The sequence below is a fragment of the Gallus gallus genome, chromosome 2 (genome assembly GCF_016699485.2).
Source record: "Gallus gallus isolate bGalGal1 chromosome 2, bGalGal1.mat.broiler.GRCg7b, whole genome shotgun sequence".
Taxonomy (NCBI): domain Eukaryota; kingdom Metazoa; phylum Chordata; class Aves; order Galliformes; family Phasianidae; genus Gallus; species Gallus gallus.
This window is the reverse complement of record NC_052533.1, coordinates 66,165,261-66,184,524: the sequence shown is the minus strand read 5'-3', so window position 1 is coordinate 66,184,524 and position 19,264 is coordinate 66,165,261. Positions and strand designations below refer to the sequence as shown.

General features: G+C 42.0%; 1 protein-coding gene across 1 annotated transcript in view; it reads right to left on the bottom strand.

Annotated features, from left to right (window-relative positions):
- Positions 1 to 2,493: 2,493 nt before the first annotated feature.
- The window catches only part of DUSP22 (dual specificity phosphatase 22), a 39,895-nt gene continuing 23,124 nt past the window's right edge, over positions 2,494 to 19,264 (bottom strand). Inside the window, exons 4-7 of the mRNA XM_025147676.3 lie at positions 16,240 to 16,289; positions 10,856 to 10,930; positions 8,899 to 9,070; positions 2,494 to 6,239 (exon numbers count right to left, since the gene is read on the bottom strand). Of these exons, the coding sequence (XP_025003444.1) occupies positions 6,054 to 6,239; positions 8,899 to 9,070; positions 10,856 to 10,930; positions 16,240 to 16,289 (483 nt within the window). The 3' untranslated portion in view covers positions 2,494 to 6,053. The remainder of the gene's footprint in view (positions 6,240 to 8,898; positions 9,071 to 10,855; positions 10,931 to 16,239; positions 16,290 to 19,264) is intronic.

Here is a 19,264-nt window from a genome sequence, read left to right as displayed (position 1 = left end):
ACTGCTTGCAAGCGAATTTCACTCCTAACTTACTGCAGATGTGTTTAGTTCACATCTGAGCAGAATGTCTCTGGCTCTTGTGATGACAACACATCTCTTCACTGGTAATGGTGACCCAGGAATTTGTCACCTTCAGCCTCCCAGTGGTTCAGTAGGTCCTGACAAGCATGCGTACTGTGTTCTTTTGCTCCTATGAGAGCACCTGTGGGACACGCCTGGCACAAACTTTGCAATATTCCAACATTGCCACCGTTGTTTCCAATGCATTGAAGCTAACATTCAGTTCCACACATGGTTCCCTGGTTCGTGCTGATTTGCATGGATGAGCCGATGGAGATGCTCTTCATTTTGTGGTTTGACACCTGGGTACATGCCACCTGAAACATGGCTTGTCTTTCACATCACTGTCACCATTGCTGAAAGGCACCATCCACCGCCTCACTGTGCTCACATCCACTGGTTGGTCTCCAGAAACGTCTGTCAGGCACTGATGAATGTCAGAGGGTGCCATTTTTTCCACATTGAGGGATTCAATGACACACCTTTGCTTCATACGCACTTCCACGTCAGATGCCATGTTGTCAGACTGTCCCTCTTCTGCCATCTGTCCCACAGCACCAAAATGTAGCGGAATATTGGCAGGAAGGTTCAACCTCTACTGCCATATCACCACCATCTGCCTCTGACGTCACGGGCCAACATCATAAAACAGGAGGCACTGCATTTGAAGCAGCCCTCATACATTAAACATAGACAAACTGAAATCTGTTCCCTGGGTGAGGACAGAACAACACTGCTAAACGTAGCAGTGAAATGGTTAAACGTACAGGAGTTGGGTCACACGGCAAATTAGAGGTGTATTTAAAGTTCTACTGAGAACGAAGTGTGAAAAAAGCTGTTTCTGTCGCATATAATGTCTCCAGGGGTTTCTACAGAAACACTCTAAGGTGCAAGATCACCTTTCTCATGCTGTCTAACATTTTCCAGAGACAATCACCATTTTCCCTCCTCTAGTACAATCCTCTTGAGATGGTGTAAGGACTCTTTCTGACTTGCTGATGAAGTCCAAGCTCTTCATCAGGTTACGAGCACATCTAAGGACACGTGGCTTTGCCCTCTGGTTCCCTCAGCTCAGTGTGTGGAGGGGCAATTTTACGTGAATCAAATCAGAACTCACAACGGTTATATATAACACTGAAGACGACAAAATGTGCACTTGGGATCAATAGTACGGCACCGGGGTCGCAGCATAATTCATTTTTACGTTTGATTTGGATACAAACTGCCACAGAGAGGTGCTGAGGGGTCAGAAAGAAGCCAGAGCGACAGTGCATTTTTCACTTGGAAATAGCTTTTCCTTGGGGATGGAAGGAAGCCTCCCCTCAAACTTAGAAGAGTTTTGTAATTGACAGGAATTACATTTTAAAGACATTCTCTGGCTCACCACTGCTAGAGTACGTATTTCTGACACAGCGCTGGAGAAATGAGGTGGTTATTAATGCAAGCCTTCCATAGCAGGCTGCACTGCATTTGAAGTCTTACAGAGAAACTAAAGAGGAGGAGGATGAATGTGAGAGCCATACAACTTACACTGAAGAAGCTGAAACGAAACATCTTGAAAAAGGTGCACCTAACACATTCAAAACTACCTATGGAGGTATTAGAGCTTCAGCTGATAACATTATTAATTGGGTCTCAGAAATCCCAGAGGAAACATCCACACATACCCAGCAGCCCAGAAGCAAGCGAGAGCTGGCAAGGGGAAGAGAGGGCAGGAAGAAGAGCCCCAAACCCCGCTGTGCTTGAGCACAGTGCCTTCGTGATGAGGGCATCCCACTGCACAATCACAGCTCAGCCTTCAGCAATGAGTAAAGCAGCCATCAGATTTGGCTACTTAGGCATAGCTGACTCCATTTTCATGTTGGGGCTTGGGGTTTTTTTTTGCTGGTTTGAATGACACTACCTCTGCTAAGAGGGTAATTCTGGCAAACCAGAAATGCAGTGTTATTTGTGGGAATTTAAATGGGGCTTTTCCCCACTTACACTAGTTCATTTTATTTTTGCTCTGGCATCTTCTTCTACTGCTTATATCATCTTCCTCAGACAGCCTCGAGCCTTGGCTGCATGTAAGCCACGTTTTGCAGCTAACGAAGCCCCAAACCAGTGTCTTGTACAGAACAAAGAACTTCAGAAGAAGAACAAACAAATAAATACATTTCCTACATGTTCTGTTGTGATGATGGGCCAGCAACAAGATAGCAACAAGCAAGTCTTTTGGGACTGGTATCAAAGAGATGATTGTTGTGCAGATTCTTGAACTCACCTGCATGAACCTGGTGAGGAGATGAGAAGTCTCAGTCAGTCTGCGTGCGGTGCAAGTCATCTAAATTCCCCAGTCAGTCAGTGCTACGCTTACCGTACCCTGCAGGGATACAAACGGTGACTAGAAGCCTGTCAGAGACTGCTACTCATTTCAAGAAATACACAAGCAGATCAGGTGTTAACATTCACTTTTATTTGTAAAAAAATCGTAGAACGTATTAAATACAAACATTTGGAAAACGCAATCAAGGCTTTGCTAAGATGCCCAGGAACAGGAAGACGGAATCAAGAAGCTTACCAGGTTTAGAGCTTTCCAAGTAGCTGAATTACTATAATTTTTCACTGACTTCCTTATAGAAGGTGGACATTATAGCAACCAATGTTATTACTGTCCTTTAAAAAAAAAAAACAAAACCAGATATGATTTGCCATATCTTCCCAATCGACCAGAAGATGTAAGGAAGCAACTCTTTCCAGGTTAAAAATCAGGGTAATAAATATTAATGCATTTACCCATTACCTACATTGTATAGCAGTAAGCATTTGCTTATAATCACACACGGATATCAAGTTTACAAAAAAAAAAAAAAAAAGATTATACATTTCAAATCTGGATATCCAATAAAGTGTTATAAACTTTATACATTTTCCAGTGAACCTCACAATGAGAAGAATGTTTTGAAGTACAGAAACAAAATAACTGAATGCATCATCTACACCACTATTAAAGGCCAACTATTAAGATGTGGACCGGGGTCTAGTCACATTCCAGATAGCTGGATAGTCCTGCAAACTGCCACTGAAAGGCTGGTTGGAAGACAAATCCTGTCAAGTATTCAGTGTTTGCTCCTTTCCCTTTCTAGAAAGCCAGAGGTGGGAATTGCAGCTACTCTCTCTTCTGCACTTCATGGAAACAAAAGAGTAAAGTACCCCTCTGCTCCCTACACGGAGGAAACAGATTCAAGTTCGCTCAGACCACCGTTCCTCTTTTGTCACCCTGAAATGAGGTACGCACAACAAAGAGTCCACTGAAGATGTAGGAGCAAGAGCCTACAGAAAATACCTCCTGTCTTTTAAAAAGAGAGAAGCACGTCTGCTTAATAACAATATGGCATTTCCTCTGTCTTCCTGCTTTACCCTGTATCTACTTTCCAGTTGCAGCATAACGCACACTGATATGGCTATATGGCCCTAAATACAAATTCAGTTTCTTAAAAAAGTCCTGTTTCTGGGACTGACTCTTTGGAGATAATCAAACTACTTTAAAAAACCAATACGGAATAACCTCGGACATATAGACAGTATCACATCTCCCATTCTGCCTCGTATTTGCCAGAACAGAAAACCTGCCAACTTATCAACACTCACACCATTACTACTGCAAGGACAAGCGTCAAAACTGTTACAGAGTGCATACTGTCAGTAGTCCCCTACAGGATGGATTGACTGGATACCTGCAAGAGCATAAGCAGAATACTTCTGGCAGCTACCCTCCAGGGACAAGCAGATATTACGCTACGAACTTATAGTGAGAGGGCTGAACAAACGGAGCACCATCCTGAAAGTAAATCAGACCTTGTTATCACAGAAAGCCTTTTCCAATTAACATGTTCACTCTCAGAGCACAGGGGGTACTGCCAACCCGGGCGCTGCTGTGCTGGAATTCATGAAAAGCTACTTACCTGCAGATCAAGGTCTGTGAGAAACGCCAAATACTTCTGTTACCATGCCAACACAGACCATGGGTTGCTGGATATCCCAAACAGGTAGTGGTTCATTCAGCTACAAGCTTGAAAACAAAAATTCCAGCACCTTTCGCAAGCCCAACAGCTTACTGTTAACATCAGTATGATCTCCCTGCTCCTGCTGTGTTCAGTACACTTAAAGCACTTGTGCAGTGAGAGCTCTGATTTAGGCTTGGATTTGGATGGAATGGTCAGGCCAGTCCCACCCCACTCCTTCTTTCTCTTTTCAACTATTATTGATACACAAGATCTGTATTTCAGAAAATGTAACACACGTGTTATGAAGATATTTAACAAGGCCAGAGTTCACTTGACCCCAAAAGCATTGCTCCCATCCAAACAATTCACTGCCACCCAAAGCAAGCAGGAAATCACATGAAGAGGAATTTTGTGAAAGGATGGGAGGGTCAGAGTACCAAAAGCAACTGAAAGAGAGGACAACTGTATTTAGCATGCTGACTGCCTCTCACTCAGTGCTCAGCTTTTAACATGATATACATCACAAGTTGAAACAAATGAGTTCTGTTTTTGTTTTTCGATACCCTGACTATTCAGTTGTTTGTTTGTTTTTTGCAATCTTCAAGAAAAATAAGCCTTTCATCCCTTGAGCCAAAGACAAGAAGCTGTTAGCATCAGTGGCCCTCCCCATTACACCATCATAACCCAATACATCACCCAGCACCTGTGGTGACATATTTGAAGTTACACTGTTAGAACGCACCTGAGTCAGGCGATGACTCCACTCCAGAAACACACCGTGTTCCCGCGGGCAGTGCATGGCCTCTTGTTTTAACCTACCTGAAAACAATTTACAAATGCATTCCTACTGATCTGATCACAGCAAAATACAGGGCGGTTTTTAAATGGCAGAAGGTCAAATTCAAACAACTCTAGTGTGAAACACGGGCAATTTTAAAAGAAAACAAACTTCTCAGATACAGACATTTGTGACACACGCGCACCCTCACACACTCACACACATTACTCAGTGCCAGATTAAGATTACACAAGGCCATTTTCAAGGCTGCATTTACAACCACAATGACAAGTACAGCATTTTTGAGGTAGCTGAAGTCAAAGAGCAAACCACAGCACAAGGAAAGAAACAGGTGCTTGCACTCACACCAAGCCCACTCTTTGGAGACACGTTATCACGTGCGCAGGGGCATGTGTTGAAGAGGCATGTGTTCCACAGGGAATGAAGATCAGTGGCATAGGAGACCTGACTAACTACACTCCAGAGAAGTTTATGTTGGAAGATCCTAAGCACAAGCAAGGACCATGGCTTAAATCACTGCATATCAGCTGAACTGTGGTGGCAGTTTGTGTTCTCGGTCTGCGGGAGTTCTGCCGACAGCTCTGTCTCACGTGCACTGAAGCAAGTACAACTGTGGCAGTTGAAGATGTTATTACTCAGAGCTGTCTGCCCCACTTCTCCCCTAGCTGTTACTGTTGGTAGAAAGGTGCATGTACATATCTAACCTGCCCCAGTTTACAGCCTAGAATTCAAGCACAAGTCCATCTCCAGGGTATTACTTGCCAATGGACTATGAACAGTAGACTTACTTGAGTTCCCTTCTTCAGGTGCAATAATATATTTGCCACATTAAAAGTGCAGAGATGTCAAAGTGCCAAAGCTTGAATCACTAGAGTTCATCTCTCAGAGCCCTTTGCTAGCCTACAACAAAAGAAGTTGAGCTAACCTCACAGCAAATGCCAGGCTATGTAGGGATAACAGCTGTGGCTGACAGACTGGCTCAGCCACAGTAGTTGGATCTCATCTCTGAGCATACAGAGAGCTAGATCCTGCCTGAATTATAAAATTGTGTTAAACACATTCATCCACACACACATAATGTACAGTTTTCATCAAGAAGCTTTCTACAAATCAATTGTTTGCATGATTACTGTCGAGTCTTGAAGATGGGATAGAAATTATGGCAAAATATTCTTCAAAGGTAGAGAGAAAAATTCAGCCTTCTATGACTAGGTCTCTGTCGTGTAGTTGTTGTACGAGAGAGATGGCACAGATGAGAAGTTGTTATTCCACTGTCTTCCCCCAGTACTCTGCTGCAATTCTGCCTGCTCCTTGTACTTGCTCAGAAGATTTTTGGCTTCTTGCAGATCCTGGAAAGAGTTTTCCCCATATTCTTCTTTCAGCCACTGCCTGAACTGTGGAGATTAAGCAGACAGATACAACATGATGAACCAATATCAGGAGACTTATGCACAAGTAATATTTCCTCTGTCCCTACAGATTTTCAAGAGCCTTTAAGAACACAAGCAATCTAAAAAAACATGTTAATACTGCATATCCTACAAAATGAGGACAGAATGCATAGACAGAGGAACACATGTGAAATCAGTGAGATCCCTTACATTCTCTGAAATGACATACTTGCTTAACAGCTTGGCTGACTGGAGTAATCCTGAATAAGGAACGTCCACTGGGCAACGACATCCTGGACTTGTACAAGCACATACAGCCATGAGGTAAGTAAGTGTGGACGCTAGCATGATCAGCCCAAGTCACAACAATCTTACAGGACTTCAAAAGGTTAAAAGACCAGAAAGTGAAACACTAATATGCCTTCTTCATCCTAATCTAACCAACACCTGTAGTAGAAATTGCACTGTAGATAGTAGAAAAGGTAACTAGTAAGAAGAAAAAGACCAGGAGATCTAACAGCTATAGTATAGGATCCTCTGTGTTACTGACATGAAAGACCGACTGTGGTATATGACCAAAGGACCAGAGTCATTTGAAGACGAGGGAACAATGTAGGGGAAGGGCAATGATGCTGGGACATCTTCCCTGTGATTTCTTCAGTTCCTGCAATTTTCATCTCAGATACTTTTAGACACTGAGGCAATATCTTTATGCTTGATATAAAAAAAAAATGCACTTTTTCTTCTGCCTCAAATTTTTGAATCCATATATTTTTGCCAACATATCCACAAGTATCTGTTGTGTGATTTTATCTGACTGGGACCGGCCAGTTGATACCTCCACCTCACACTGCAAGGAAGAAGGGAAATCACATCTGTTTACCTCCTCTATTCCACTCAGTTTCATAGATCTTTGTCAGATTCTTCTCTGTCATTTCTTTGCCAGTTGAAGGTTTGAATCTATTCAAGTCATTCATAACAATTTTGTTGCTCTTTTCCATACAAGCAGCAAAAAGACACAGACCACTGTTGCTCCGTTCCAGTGGAGATAATACTCCTGTGAGTATTATCCATCTACTTAAACACTGGGAGACAAGACTTACACATAGTTATTGCCTCCTATTCCTAAAAGATCATAACAACACTAAGGAAAATCTGATGCCTCAGGCCTCCATCTGGAAATCTGGAATTACTGCAAACTACACGATTACCTTAGCGACCAAACCCCTCACGTAAGACCAAGATCTAAGGGACTCCATCCCAGAAACCCCACAGGATATCACTCTGAATAGACTTAGCAAAACACGAATGGTGCTGAAATCAGAAAAAAAAAGGGTTCACACCCTTTGCAGATGGCAATATTCCACTGAAATCAGGTGTGTAAACAGACACCTGCTAAGGATGTGGTTGTTATTAAGAGACAGTAAGAAACTACAGCCCAGCCAGTGACTACAGGTGGATATTTCTTTTTGCAACCTACTGCCTCCCCCTCAGCGAAATAGGCTGAATGTCCTGTCCATCATGGATGAAAAAAAAGACGTTACTGTCTTTATCAGGCTATTTGCATATAGCCTTAATTGTCATTGCTGTTTGCCCAGACCAATTTGCCCAGAGCAGAAATGACTGTAAGGGAGGAAGGAGACAAGTCTGGAAAGTCCCCCTCTGACTTTTGCCTCTTAAAAAATCAGTTAACTCTATCATTTACACCAGTTCCAAACGATCCAGGAAACATTCAGTTAAATATTAAAAAAAACTCAAAATATTTACAGTTGCAAGCATTTGTATTATGCAAAACAAATGGTAATTTCTGAACTCTGAACCTTCTGCAGCAGAATGATGGGTATATAATAATAAATTGTTGGGGTTTTTTTTAATCTCATGTATTTTGGTTGGCCTCTGCTGTTGATTTTTTTAAGAAGTACAATCCAGGAAAGCCCAGAGAACAATGGAAAGCAGAGGGGGCAGTCACAGTAGGAAGTTAACATAAGTGGAAGCCACTGATCACCCACGGGGAGCAGGTCTTTTGCATAGAATGGTTGTTTTTAGGTGTAAGAAACTCATTTTATGACAATCACTTTGCAGTCCTATTGTTTCCTTAATTATCCCAGCCTACGAAGCCTTAAAAGGCTAGGAAATAAGAAAAACTTTTGAGACTGTTCTCCACATTTAAATGCTTATTAAGTCTGTTACAGAAGGCATTGCTGGCAGAGGACATAGATCATAATGATAACCCAAATTAATTTATGGGTAGCAGATTTCTGATTATGATTTCTCCCCTGATTACTAATTCAAATGAATGTGGGGGAAAAAATATTTTCATGCGACTTAAAAGTTGGTCTTGCTGCTGCACTCTGAGCCCCTTATCTTTATATCTTCTCTAAGGGTTTAAATGTTGTGTTATGCCTTCAGTACAACGAGGATCACCAGATTGAGAGCACAGCTGGGCAGGTGTATGTGGATGTTATGCTTCATCTTTACTCCCATCCCATATATTCCTTGATACTTTTAGTTCTACCTGCACCTCCCCAGTGTAGCAGGCTTACCAAAGAAGTCACTTCCACAAAGCAAGCCCAAGGAGCAGGCAGGCCTCAGAACAGTGAGAAGTAGCCCCATCAACCAACTCGGAGTTCTGTTTCTCATTTCATTTGTTTGTAGGTTATACCTGATCAACATCGTGCTTTTCAAAGTCCTGTAGCTGTCTCTGGAAGCCCATGTTAGGATTGGCACAGGATCTCGCTGCTCGGACAACAGACAGTGCATCTTCCCAGCCAAAGTCTGTGATGGTCATGATGTACGCAACCACCAGCGTTACACTCCTAGAGACACCTGCAAGGCTGCATGAAAAAGGAGGTGCAATAAATAGATGACGTACAGCTCTACTTCAATCACAGTTAAAAGCACCACTTCCCAACCAACACTACAGCAGGTTTGCTGTGTTAATTGCCACCATAAATACTACTGTATTGGAGTTAAGGGGGTTTTAGTACTGCTTTTTCAAATGAATCAGAACAAATCTATAACAAGATTGAAAAAGTGGGTTCTGAGTGATAATTCTAATATGAGATTAGAAAGGAAGGAATAAACATTCAGTGTTCACAAAAGGGGAGGAGAGCATACATTTCTAAGTTAGATTTGATTTTGAATGAGCTAAATATGTCACCCAGTCTTTGCCTATAGAGATGAAAGCACTAAAGTAAGACTGTTCCCCCCCCCCCATCATGAATAAAAGTTCCATTTTATGGGTTCTGCAATTAACTGAATTGTTAAAATGCACAGGTCTGAGTGCTTGAGCTCTTTTCCTCTTTCTGCTCTCCATGCAATGTGTAACTTAGGTTCTCAGGACTCCAGTTTCATGAAACACTGGGATAAAGTCAGAATCATTCCCTAGTACTGGTTTCACTGCTCTGGAAGAACTCCTAACTCTTACTATCACAAGTATATAAATGCAGCCCAAGCTCATTATGTATCAGATTCTTTCACCTGGCATTTCCAAACCATCTCATGCTCTTGAAGCATGCCACAAATCTAAATACACATTTTTATCACCATCAGAATTCAGACAAATTATCCATTTTACATACACAGAGACGGACTGAATGACTCTTCCACACCCTGCCATGAGTCAGTAGCAAACTGAGGATTTATGCTCAAAGCCCCTATATAGGTTTGGTGCTCAGATCATGAGATGACTGATTCCAGATACAGACTCAGGTATGCCCCTTGGACATGCAGCACAGACTATAACCAATAGCAGGGAGCAAGAAAAAACCCAGGGTGGGATTTCCTTTTTTACTCTGTATAGTCCTAGGAGCATCTCTCCAATGAGAGACTCACTATTAAGAAGTGCAACTTTTGAACACTTCAGCAGTTAAAATTAAAAACATATCAATTTATTTCCAGAGGGCTTTTTAATTTTTTTAAGTCACCAAAATAGCTGTTATAGAAATTGATTAGATTATTAGGATTATGGAACTCTTTAGAAAAACAGTGATTGACAACAACAATAAATAAAATCTCTAGTCAAAGATTTTATTATTACTTTGTTAGGAAAGACCTACAGAAAGGCTTGATTTGGAGAGAGGGTCAAGAATTTCTCAGGCTCCTTGAGGAGCTCACTCCTCCTCCAGGCAGCTGCCCAGCCTAGCAGCTCAAAAGCCTTAGCTGCATAAGGCTTTAGTAGCATTTGTGTGTCTTCTGAGGCTCTACAAATAATGAGAGCACTTCAGTTCAGGTAGATTTTGCTATGAAATGAGATGAACGCTAACTTATCATTAAACTGCAGAATCACAGAATTGTAGGGGCTGGAATGGACCTCTGGAGATCACTGAGTCCAACGCCTTGCTAAAGCAGATTCCTCACAGAGCAGGAAAGCCTCCATGGGAGTCTTGAACATCTCCAGGGAAGACGACTCCCACTTAGCCCAAAATACTGTTTTTCTGGCCATACAGATCAGAAAAAGCCAGCAGCGTGCTGTCAGCGTAACAGATAGAAACGCCGTTTTAATAAAGCAATGAGGTTTTCTTTTCTAAGGGAGAACCCTGTACTGCCCATCTTGAGTGAAGACGAACATAAAGGCATAGAAACCCTTAAGAAGTTTCTTTAGCCAGTGTTATACATACCAATGAACTAGGCAGCCTTCACCTGCAAGCCGGCACTCATGAATAAATTTGATGCTCTCTCTGAAATGCCTGGCCCTGAAAACAGAAGCAGAGAGTAAAGAAAGTGCTGTATTTAGTAAAATCACTACTTAGAAAGAAATGCATCTGAAAGCTCACTTAATCCTGTTTCTAGAATTTCGAAGTGAACACAGGACTTGCAATCTAAAACTTAGCATTCACCAATGAAACCCAAAATTCACTTGGCATAGTTATTCACTGTGCTATCTGAAGGAGGAACTGGTATCTAACGTACTACAGTGTGATAAATTTTGGCCAACACTTCATTCTGATGAATAGCAAGTTTATGTTTCAGTTTGTGTTTTATTCCTCTGGTAAGCTGACCTCACATCTCCGTGAGCATAATTAGACATTAGGTGAAACGGACTGCAGCTATGTGAGCAATACTCAGAGGACACTGCCTCTCACCAAGCAGCATCCTGCTACCCAAACTGCAACTTAACTTTGACTTTACATCATCCTTCAAACCATTCACGAGTACACACATAAACACTGTAAGTCTTTGCAACATAAAATCTTTCCCTTTTGCACTTGGTAAGAAAAAATTCTCTGCTCAGGTCTTGGCTACCTCAGCCCTTCCACTCTCCTCTCCTCAGATCTCGAGGCCTCCTTGTTATTTAGTATAGCAGTCAATGCCCACTTATAGACTACATTTTGTTAAGCGCTGTCAAAGAAAATGTAGAAAAGAAATTCAGCTTACAGACACCGGGGTTTGTATGCACACTACTCTTCATGCCCCCTCATCTTAAGCCTGGAGGAAAGGAACTGACAGCTTCCAACAGCTAAGTAGCTGAGTGCAGGCATCTCACAGCAAGCCTGCAACCTCACCTCTTTGCATCTCAGTCCCAGAGTGCTCACCCTGCCTCTGCCTTTCACGCTGCAAAGCTCTTGGGGCTGCCTACCACCTACCACAGAAGCCAACAGCACCTCTTGGATCAACTCAGCTGGAGTTTTCTGTAACCTTTGAGCGCTCCTGCACTTTAGGCTTGCAAGCAGCAGTAATGTGTGCAGCACAGAGGAGACTGCTTCTTAAGAGGTACTCAATAGCAGGCTGACTGGCAAAGACGAACCTGAAAAGCACGCCGTACTTAACACCCATGAAACAACAGCCTGTATTTAAGACGTTTCCCCACTCTTAAGTACATATTATACCACAAGGGTGAGTAGAAAAACCTCAACCCTGCACCAGCAGCCACACAAAAATCAGGAATGCCCACATAAGAGGAAACTTCCCTTCCTGCCCAACAGAGCAGCTGCTGATATTACAAACATTAAGAGCTGGAGGAGGACAACAGTACTGCACGAATACCTGTGGAAATTACAGAGGCGGTAAAGTCTAAACTGACATGTCCAAAAAGAGGAATCATAAAGCCCATGACTCCTTCTTCAAGGCAATTCTTGTTTCACTGGATACACTGTGGAAAACTGCCAGAAGAAACCCGAGTGACTTAAAACCTTGAAGGCATGATGTAGCCTCAAGTTTTAGGGCAGCATGTAAACTCAGGATTTTTATTTATCATAATGCAAGATGAATGAGGAAGAGAGAGGAAGCCTAGTGAATGCATTTCTATGCTCAGGCTGCTGCTCCGAGACATTTTCACTGTCTGAGTTGCAACACACACATGACATTCAGGCCTGCCTGTGGAGCATAGGCAGCTTCACATAGGCAACTCAAAAGGACAAATGAGACTTTGCACTGTGTGTGCAAGAGGCACTGCTGCTATACAATGAAGGAATGCTTGTCCAAGAGTAAGTCGTTTTGGTCAGATGAAACTTGGTTAGGGCTAGACTGAGAACATCCCTACCTCACAGAGCCATCTTCCCTCTTCTTTAGAGAGCAGGGCCGACAGAGAAGCTCCAAGCATCAGTGAATTCACTTCAATGGTCTAAGCACAAATTTTGGTTAAACACTTCAATGCTTTGGTTTGAAAAGTATCTGCAAATGAGCACAGCATCTTTATAAGGTACTAAATATAGCTAGCAGTGAGCTCCATGCACTCAGTTTTATTTGTCCTTCCTTATTGCTGACACTCAGTCTGCTGATTCACTGTTAACTGTCTACAAGCATTCATGAAAATGAGAAGAGAAATAAACAAGCTTAGAGCCAGGGCTGCTCTGTAGAATCACAATCCCTCCTCATCTGGAGTCACAGAAAAGGAAAAATGTACTTTTCCAGAAGTGCATGGTCTTTGCTGGCTCCAGTAAACACTGTTTGATACCGAAGTTATGACAAACTTTTTTTTTTTAATACAGAAAACAAGATAAGGGACAAATTAGTTGTCCTGAAAGTGCCACAGACAGAAGAATGGCAAATCTTACATCAATTGCAAAATCACTGATTATCATCTGTAACAGGGAAGCACTTGATACATGCCTTGAATGTTAACCTGTTTGTTAGAATAAGCACTCTTCAAGACAATTCATTAAGTTATATCTTGACTCTTACATCTCCAAGCTTAAACCTGGGTACTGAACTGCATCATCTTCAGGGTGACAAACACCACAGGGAGAAGAACTAGCACACTGCCCCTACCAACAGGATGTGAAAGTTGTCTAAGCTTATGCACTGGCTAACCAGATAATCCAAAACTTGCCAGAGGGCTGAGTTTACGATACCAGCTCTAAGTATCACAATTGGTAGTCAGCCTTCTGCAAATAACTATAAAGATGAAAACGAATGCATGCAAAAACGGACAGAAAGAAGTATCTTCATGTTTCTTTCCTTTGGCAACCTAAATGCAAAGATCCACCTAAATTTGTTTTCTTAACAGCCTTCTGTATCGTCACCATTAATGGCCTGACAGTTGGATGTTAGCTCCTTAGAAACACATAGCATAAGACAATTGGCTAGAACAGCTCAGAAACAGATTAGATTTCTATAGAACGCCTTTTTAGTAACAGGTTCTGTAGGACATGGCATTTCTGAGGAAGTCAGTGGCCCAAGACAAAATACTCATTGTCCAGGAAAGCATGCATTTAACTCTGAGGAAGCACCTCAGATCTCAAAAGCAACTGCTTCATTCCTATACTAGGTAGGGGAAGAACACAGGAGCAGAGACAATATTTTGAGCTGCTTTGGTGAGCATTAGCACATTAACAGGGGAATCCCTGTTGTATTTCACTGGCAATTCATCCCTCTAAGGAAGATATCTACTAAACAAGCTTACTACAAGTAAATGTGCATTACGCACACAAGAAACCAAAGTTCCCCTCACAAAAAACTCAGCTGAAATGAATTAAGAGCTCACGGATCCAAAATTCAATGAGTAAGGGCCTTCAGTTGGACACTTTCCATCTGCCAGCAACTGGAAAATAGCAACCAAGTTTCAGAAACTTCTAACAGACCTGTCATTTGGCCAGAAAGGTTAGACAGAAGCACACATCCAGTCAGTTGTACTACTCAGATTGCCAAGAAAACACAAGCACCTGCAACACAAAATGGTGCTTCATTTTTTGTCTGAGACCTCCACAGTGTCTTTTCAGAGCCCTTCCTGTTCCTCGCTTGCATTCCCTGAACAGAGGGTGCACGTAGTGCAGCTACTCACTCTTAGCTAACACTGTCATAGCCTCTAAGCCTGAAGAGAAACAATTTCCTCTTGCTCTCAGAGGACTCTCTGTGCACAGTAAGCAAAAATACTGCTTGTGGGCATCATGATTTGACTTTACTTCAATTTCTGCACTCTATAAAGCGAAAAAAGAAAAATCAGTTACTCATCAAGTTTTATTTTAAGTGATAAAATGTCTCAGTATTAGAAGTAATGACGTTTGCTTGCAACCACCTGATACCAAAGCAAGAATTGCAGACGCCTTCAGCGTAACAGAAACAATACTCATGCAAATATTGTATCTTTCTACTGAAGCTTTAATAGCTCTGGTAGCATGCCAGACAGTTGAAGTGCTGGGGGTAGTTTTTCAATCTAACTCCTTGATACTCAGCAGTGAAGGAAGGACTAAGGAGGACAATGATTAACATCATCAGAAACGCTGTCCCCTTTACTGCCATTCCTGAAATGATCCTGATCTCTACAAATGAAACAGAGCTGGAAAATATTTTCAGAAATGCGACAGGTCTCAGAATACCAACAAACAATGTGATATATGTGAACGTTTTTCTATCTCATTTTTTCTCCTATACAAAAGGACTGGATTTTAAAACTTATGTTAAAGTATCAAGGCCACAGATGTGGCTGGTTGTGCTTGACAAAGGCACTTAACTATGTGTCTTCTCTTTACAGACCGGTGCTGAAAATTAGGGTTCTGCAACAGGGATTTTATTTATTTAAGATTTCAACAGAAACACATCAGAATGAGAAGGCAAACCAACAGATACCAAGTGTCAAACTGGAATCTTTCTAGGGTACGAGAAATATACACTCTAAAAATATTCACCGAAAGCATCAGCCAGAATATTGCTGTGATGTGAGAGAAAAGCAGTGCTGCGTTTCCTTCCGTATGTACCAGGCCTCTTTCAAGTACTTATTTCTCTACCAAACTTTCTGGCAGGATGTGGCTGAAACCCCCCTCATCTCTCCCCAACATAAACACTGAGTTCTAGAGGAAAGAGTTGGTTGCCGTCCAAGTTCTCTTAGAAAATTTGTTTTTATTTCTCTTTGGAATCAATGCACCTTCAGTTCAATGGTTCAAAACATTAAAACCAAGGTCAATTTAATCAGCATTGCATGAATGTGAGCAGTGGTTAAGAAAAACTGAGGCTGGCACACTATAGTTTCAGTACACACATCGCCGAGGCAAGAATCACTCCAGGACAGACAAATTCCCTGCCATGCCAGCCTACTAATAAGAGCAGTGGGGCCTTCAGAGGTAGGTGCAAGTGATCCAGAGCACATAGCTGCAGAAGCAGTTTGCACATTGAAACTTCATCTCCAAGGCACACTGTGAGGAATTTAATTTAACCCCTGAAGCACCACATTTCCTAGCTCTTTCAAATAGCTTCCCTTTCTTCAACGGCTAGAGATACTGCTTTAGTAAAAAAGAAGAGACAAGCAAAAAAGGTTTACAAAAACAGTGGCTGGAATAAACTGGGAATATATAAGAAAGAGACTCACTGAGAAACAGTAAAAAATGAGTAAAGACTGTTTACATACTTATTTATATACTGACCCTCCTATAAACCCTTACACAAAAAAGCAGGGTCAGAACCAAAGTGGCTGCAAGAAAACATTATTGTATTTTCTTAGCAGTTTAAAAACACATTACTGTAACATTTGCAAGAGGTCAGAAATAGATCTTTTAGATCATCGTAAAGCAGGCAGCACAGCACTGAAGGACTTCTGGGGTTTTGTGTTTTATTTTTAAAGAAAACTTACAAGTTCTGTGAGGGTGAGTCAGCAGCAGGAATGCAGAGGTACTTCACTCCCTGTGTAAAGAAGCAAAAAGAAATGAGATGAAAACATCCAAGTTAAATACACTCATTTACCACTGCTTAAGACATGATGTAGACTGGTGCAGCCTTGCTGACTTTCGAAGAAGGTATATCGTTGTTTAGACAAGCAGAGACCATCTCTGTGCATCCAGGTTTTAAAACTGTTTTCACATCTGCCTTGTTGCCCAGACACCAGCACATAACTTAGCCAGGCTTATTCCAAGCTCTGGTTACAAGATTTTTCAAATAGAAGTATTTTTACCAAAAAGGCATAAACTTTACTTTCTCCAAAAACGTCATTTTTCATACGTTTCTAGTAAAACTAAGTGGCCACCCTTCCCTTTCTCTGAACAAAGCCTACCATCTAAAATTCTGATAGGCAATTGCTTTTCATTCCACACAATCGTTTTTCTTTTCCTACCTGGTAAACCAAGCAAAATGTAATGCATTTTGGAGAAGAAAATGTCTGTGGGGCATTTTTATTTATTTTTACTATTTCGGAAACATCAAGAAGGATGCTCATAAAATCTATACTTTTCTTCCACAAAGTCAGCCTCTCTTTCCTAGTCAGCTATCTTAGTAAGTTACAATTAGGGAAGTTAGGTAAGCATTTCTGATGCATTGTAAGTGTCACTGGGTATACTTAAAACAATACTATAATCATATGCTACTGCTTTGCATTGTCAACGTTCATTTTAACTCATTCTATTTTCAAAGCTCATTTTGCCCCTATGACCGTTAAGAAAAAGAACACTTCCATTTAAGAAGTCAGCTAGATATGCTTTCAAAACTTCCAAGAACACAGGTTGCAGCTTATTCACTATATGTCTTTCAGTATCCGAGATAAGTAGAGTTGTGAGAATTGTTCAGATGTACTTGTGAAGACAAGGACTCACAACAAAGAGTGCACCAGAAAATGCACCTTCGTTTATCCTTCTGTAACAGTGCAAAACCCTTTAATAACCTTGCACACTCAATCATTAACACACAGGAAAAAAAAATCAAATATTTATTTACAAGAGATCCTTCTAGTAACATTTGCCAACAAGGTAGAACATAACACACATCTATCAGGCACTTCATTTCCTACATGGGGGTGCAGCGTGTGAAATGCTCATTGCTCAACTGGGATGGCTACTTAAGGCAGCATCTTCTCCAATGCCACCTTTACCCAGCTGACTCCAAATCCTCCTCCGTAAAAGCTTCTCCTGCCATCTCACATAAAAGAATAATCACTTTTGTAAGTGGCCATGACCTCTGGCACCATGACACATCATTGTGCTAATCCTGTACAAGATGCATGAACTCCACCACTATGTCTGAGATGATGTGGTGATCCCTCACCTCCACCTCTTCACCATCACTTCCATAAAGCACCAGATATTTTCTCAAGTATCAGAACTTCTTCAACGAGCTTAACAGCCACAAAGTTTGGAGAGCTGCCCTGCCCTTTCCATGCTTTACCAGATGTCCTTGCCCTCACTGCTCACCAGGTGCATGCCACAAACCAGAGTGCAGCCATTTCTGTCTAGGGTTTCTGGTTTGGGAAAGATAGCCAGAGCCGAGAAGGATTTGCAGACAGGTGCTGAGCACAGAGATGTGGCAGTGCCAGATGAGGAAGAAGGAACCATAATGACAATGCCAAGACAGTGGCAGTATGTGGCACTTTGTGGGATAGCTGCATGGCAGAAGGCAGCTGAGGGGAGAGAGATTGGGAAAGAAGGCAATTCACAAGCCAAAGCAGCTCACTGCCAAAGGGGCCTGCATCAACAAGTGACAGTTTGTACTGCTCTACATCAGGATAAGGGATGCCTACTTGCCTCCTGTGGGACACCAGGATGGCTTCACGGCCATGAGGCAATGCACAACAGCTTGCATAGACACAGTCACGTAGAAACATGTAGTAGCAGTAGTAATACATCCATCAACAGCCAGGCTGCTAAGCCAAGGCTGATCATTATATTTTGACAGGTAATTAGGACAACCATCTTGTACGATACTTCTGAGAGGCTCATCTCGGACACTAGTATGACTTCAAGTGAGTCATTGCAGTAAATCAGGGCCTGTGACCTGAAAGTAAGTTTACATGTTGCTCTTTCCACCACACCTCTGTATGCCATTAACACTGCAACACCAAGAGGAAAAAAAAACAGGAGGAAAACTAAAGGTAGAAGATAGGTTAACACTGGCACACATCACACACCTCTGGTACAGGTTTGCTCCTACAGCACAAGCTGATTCAGAAGCTATGGCACATGCTGAGCACTCTTCACACATTGAGTGCAGAGGGGCTTTCAGATCATGTTCACTTTAAAAGCAGAAGTAGTAGCAGCACAAGTTGAAGAGCCACAATGTTCTTTTTCTTTTTTCTTTTTGTCATGGCTGGCTAGTTCCCACTACCACAAGCAGGCATGAAACTAGCCTATGACAGACCACATATGGTACTGAATGGCTCATCCAGAGCCTCTTCTTGGAGGTCTTCAGAACCTCTTCCAGTGAAGTAGCGCCGGCACGCCTTTCATTACTGTGCTCACAGATGTTCAGCATCAGCCAGCAGGCCTGAATAACATAACTTCTCAAAGAGGAGATGTTTAAAGTTACCAGAATTTGGTATTTCGACCAACGTACGTCACATATATGGTGGTTTTTGGAAGGCTGTGGTGCTGGACTCCTCTCTGCGAGCAAATGATCACACACTCAATTCAGAAATAGAGGTGGCATTTCAGAAGTACTGTACAGTTACTTAACCCAACTCTCACCAAAGGGGAAGAAAAAAAAGCACTCTGACTTTGACCCAAACAGTTGGACGAGACTTGGTAACTCCTGAGGATCCTACCCTACCATCAAGTTCTGGTTCTCACTGCTTAAACAGTAATAGAATCAAATATCATTTGTCCTAATGGTATACCTGAAATACAGCAACTATAAAAGATTGCATGGGGGCAGGTATTCACAATGATACCCAAGGG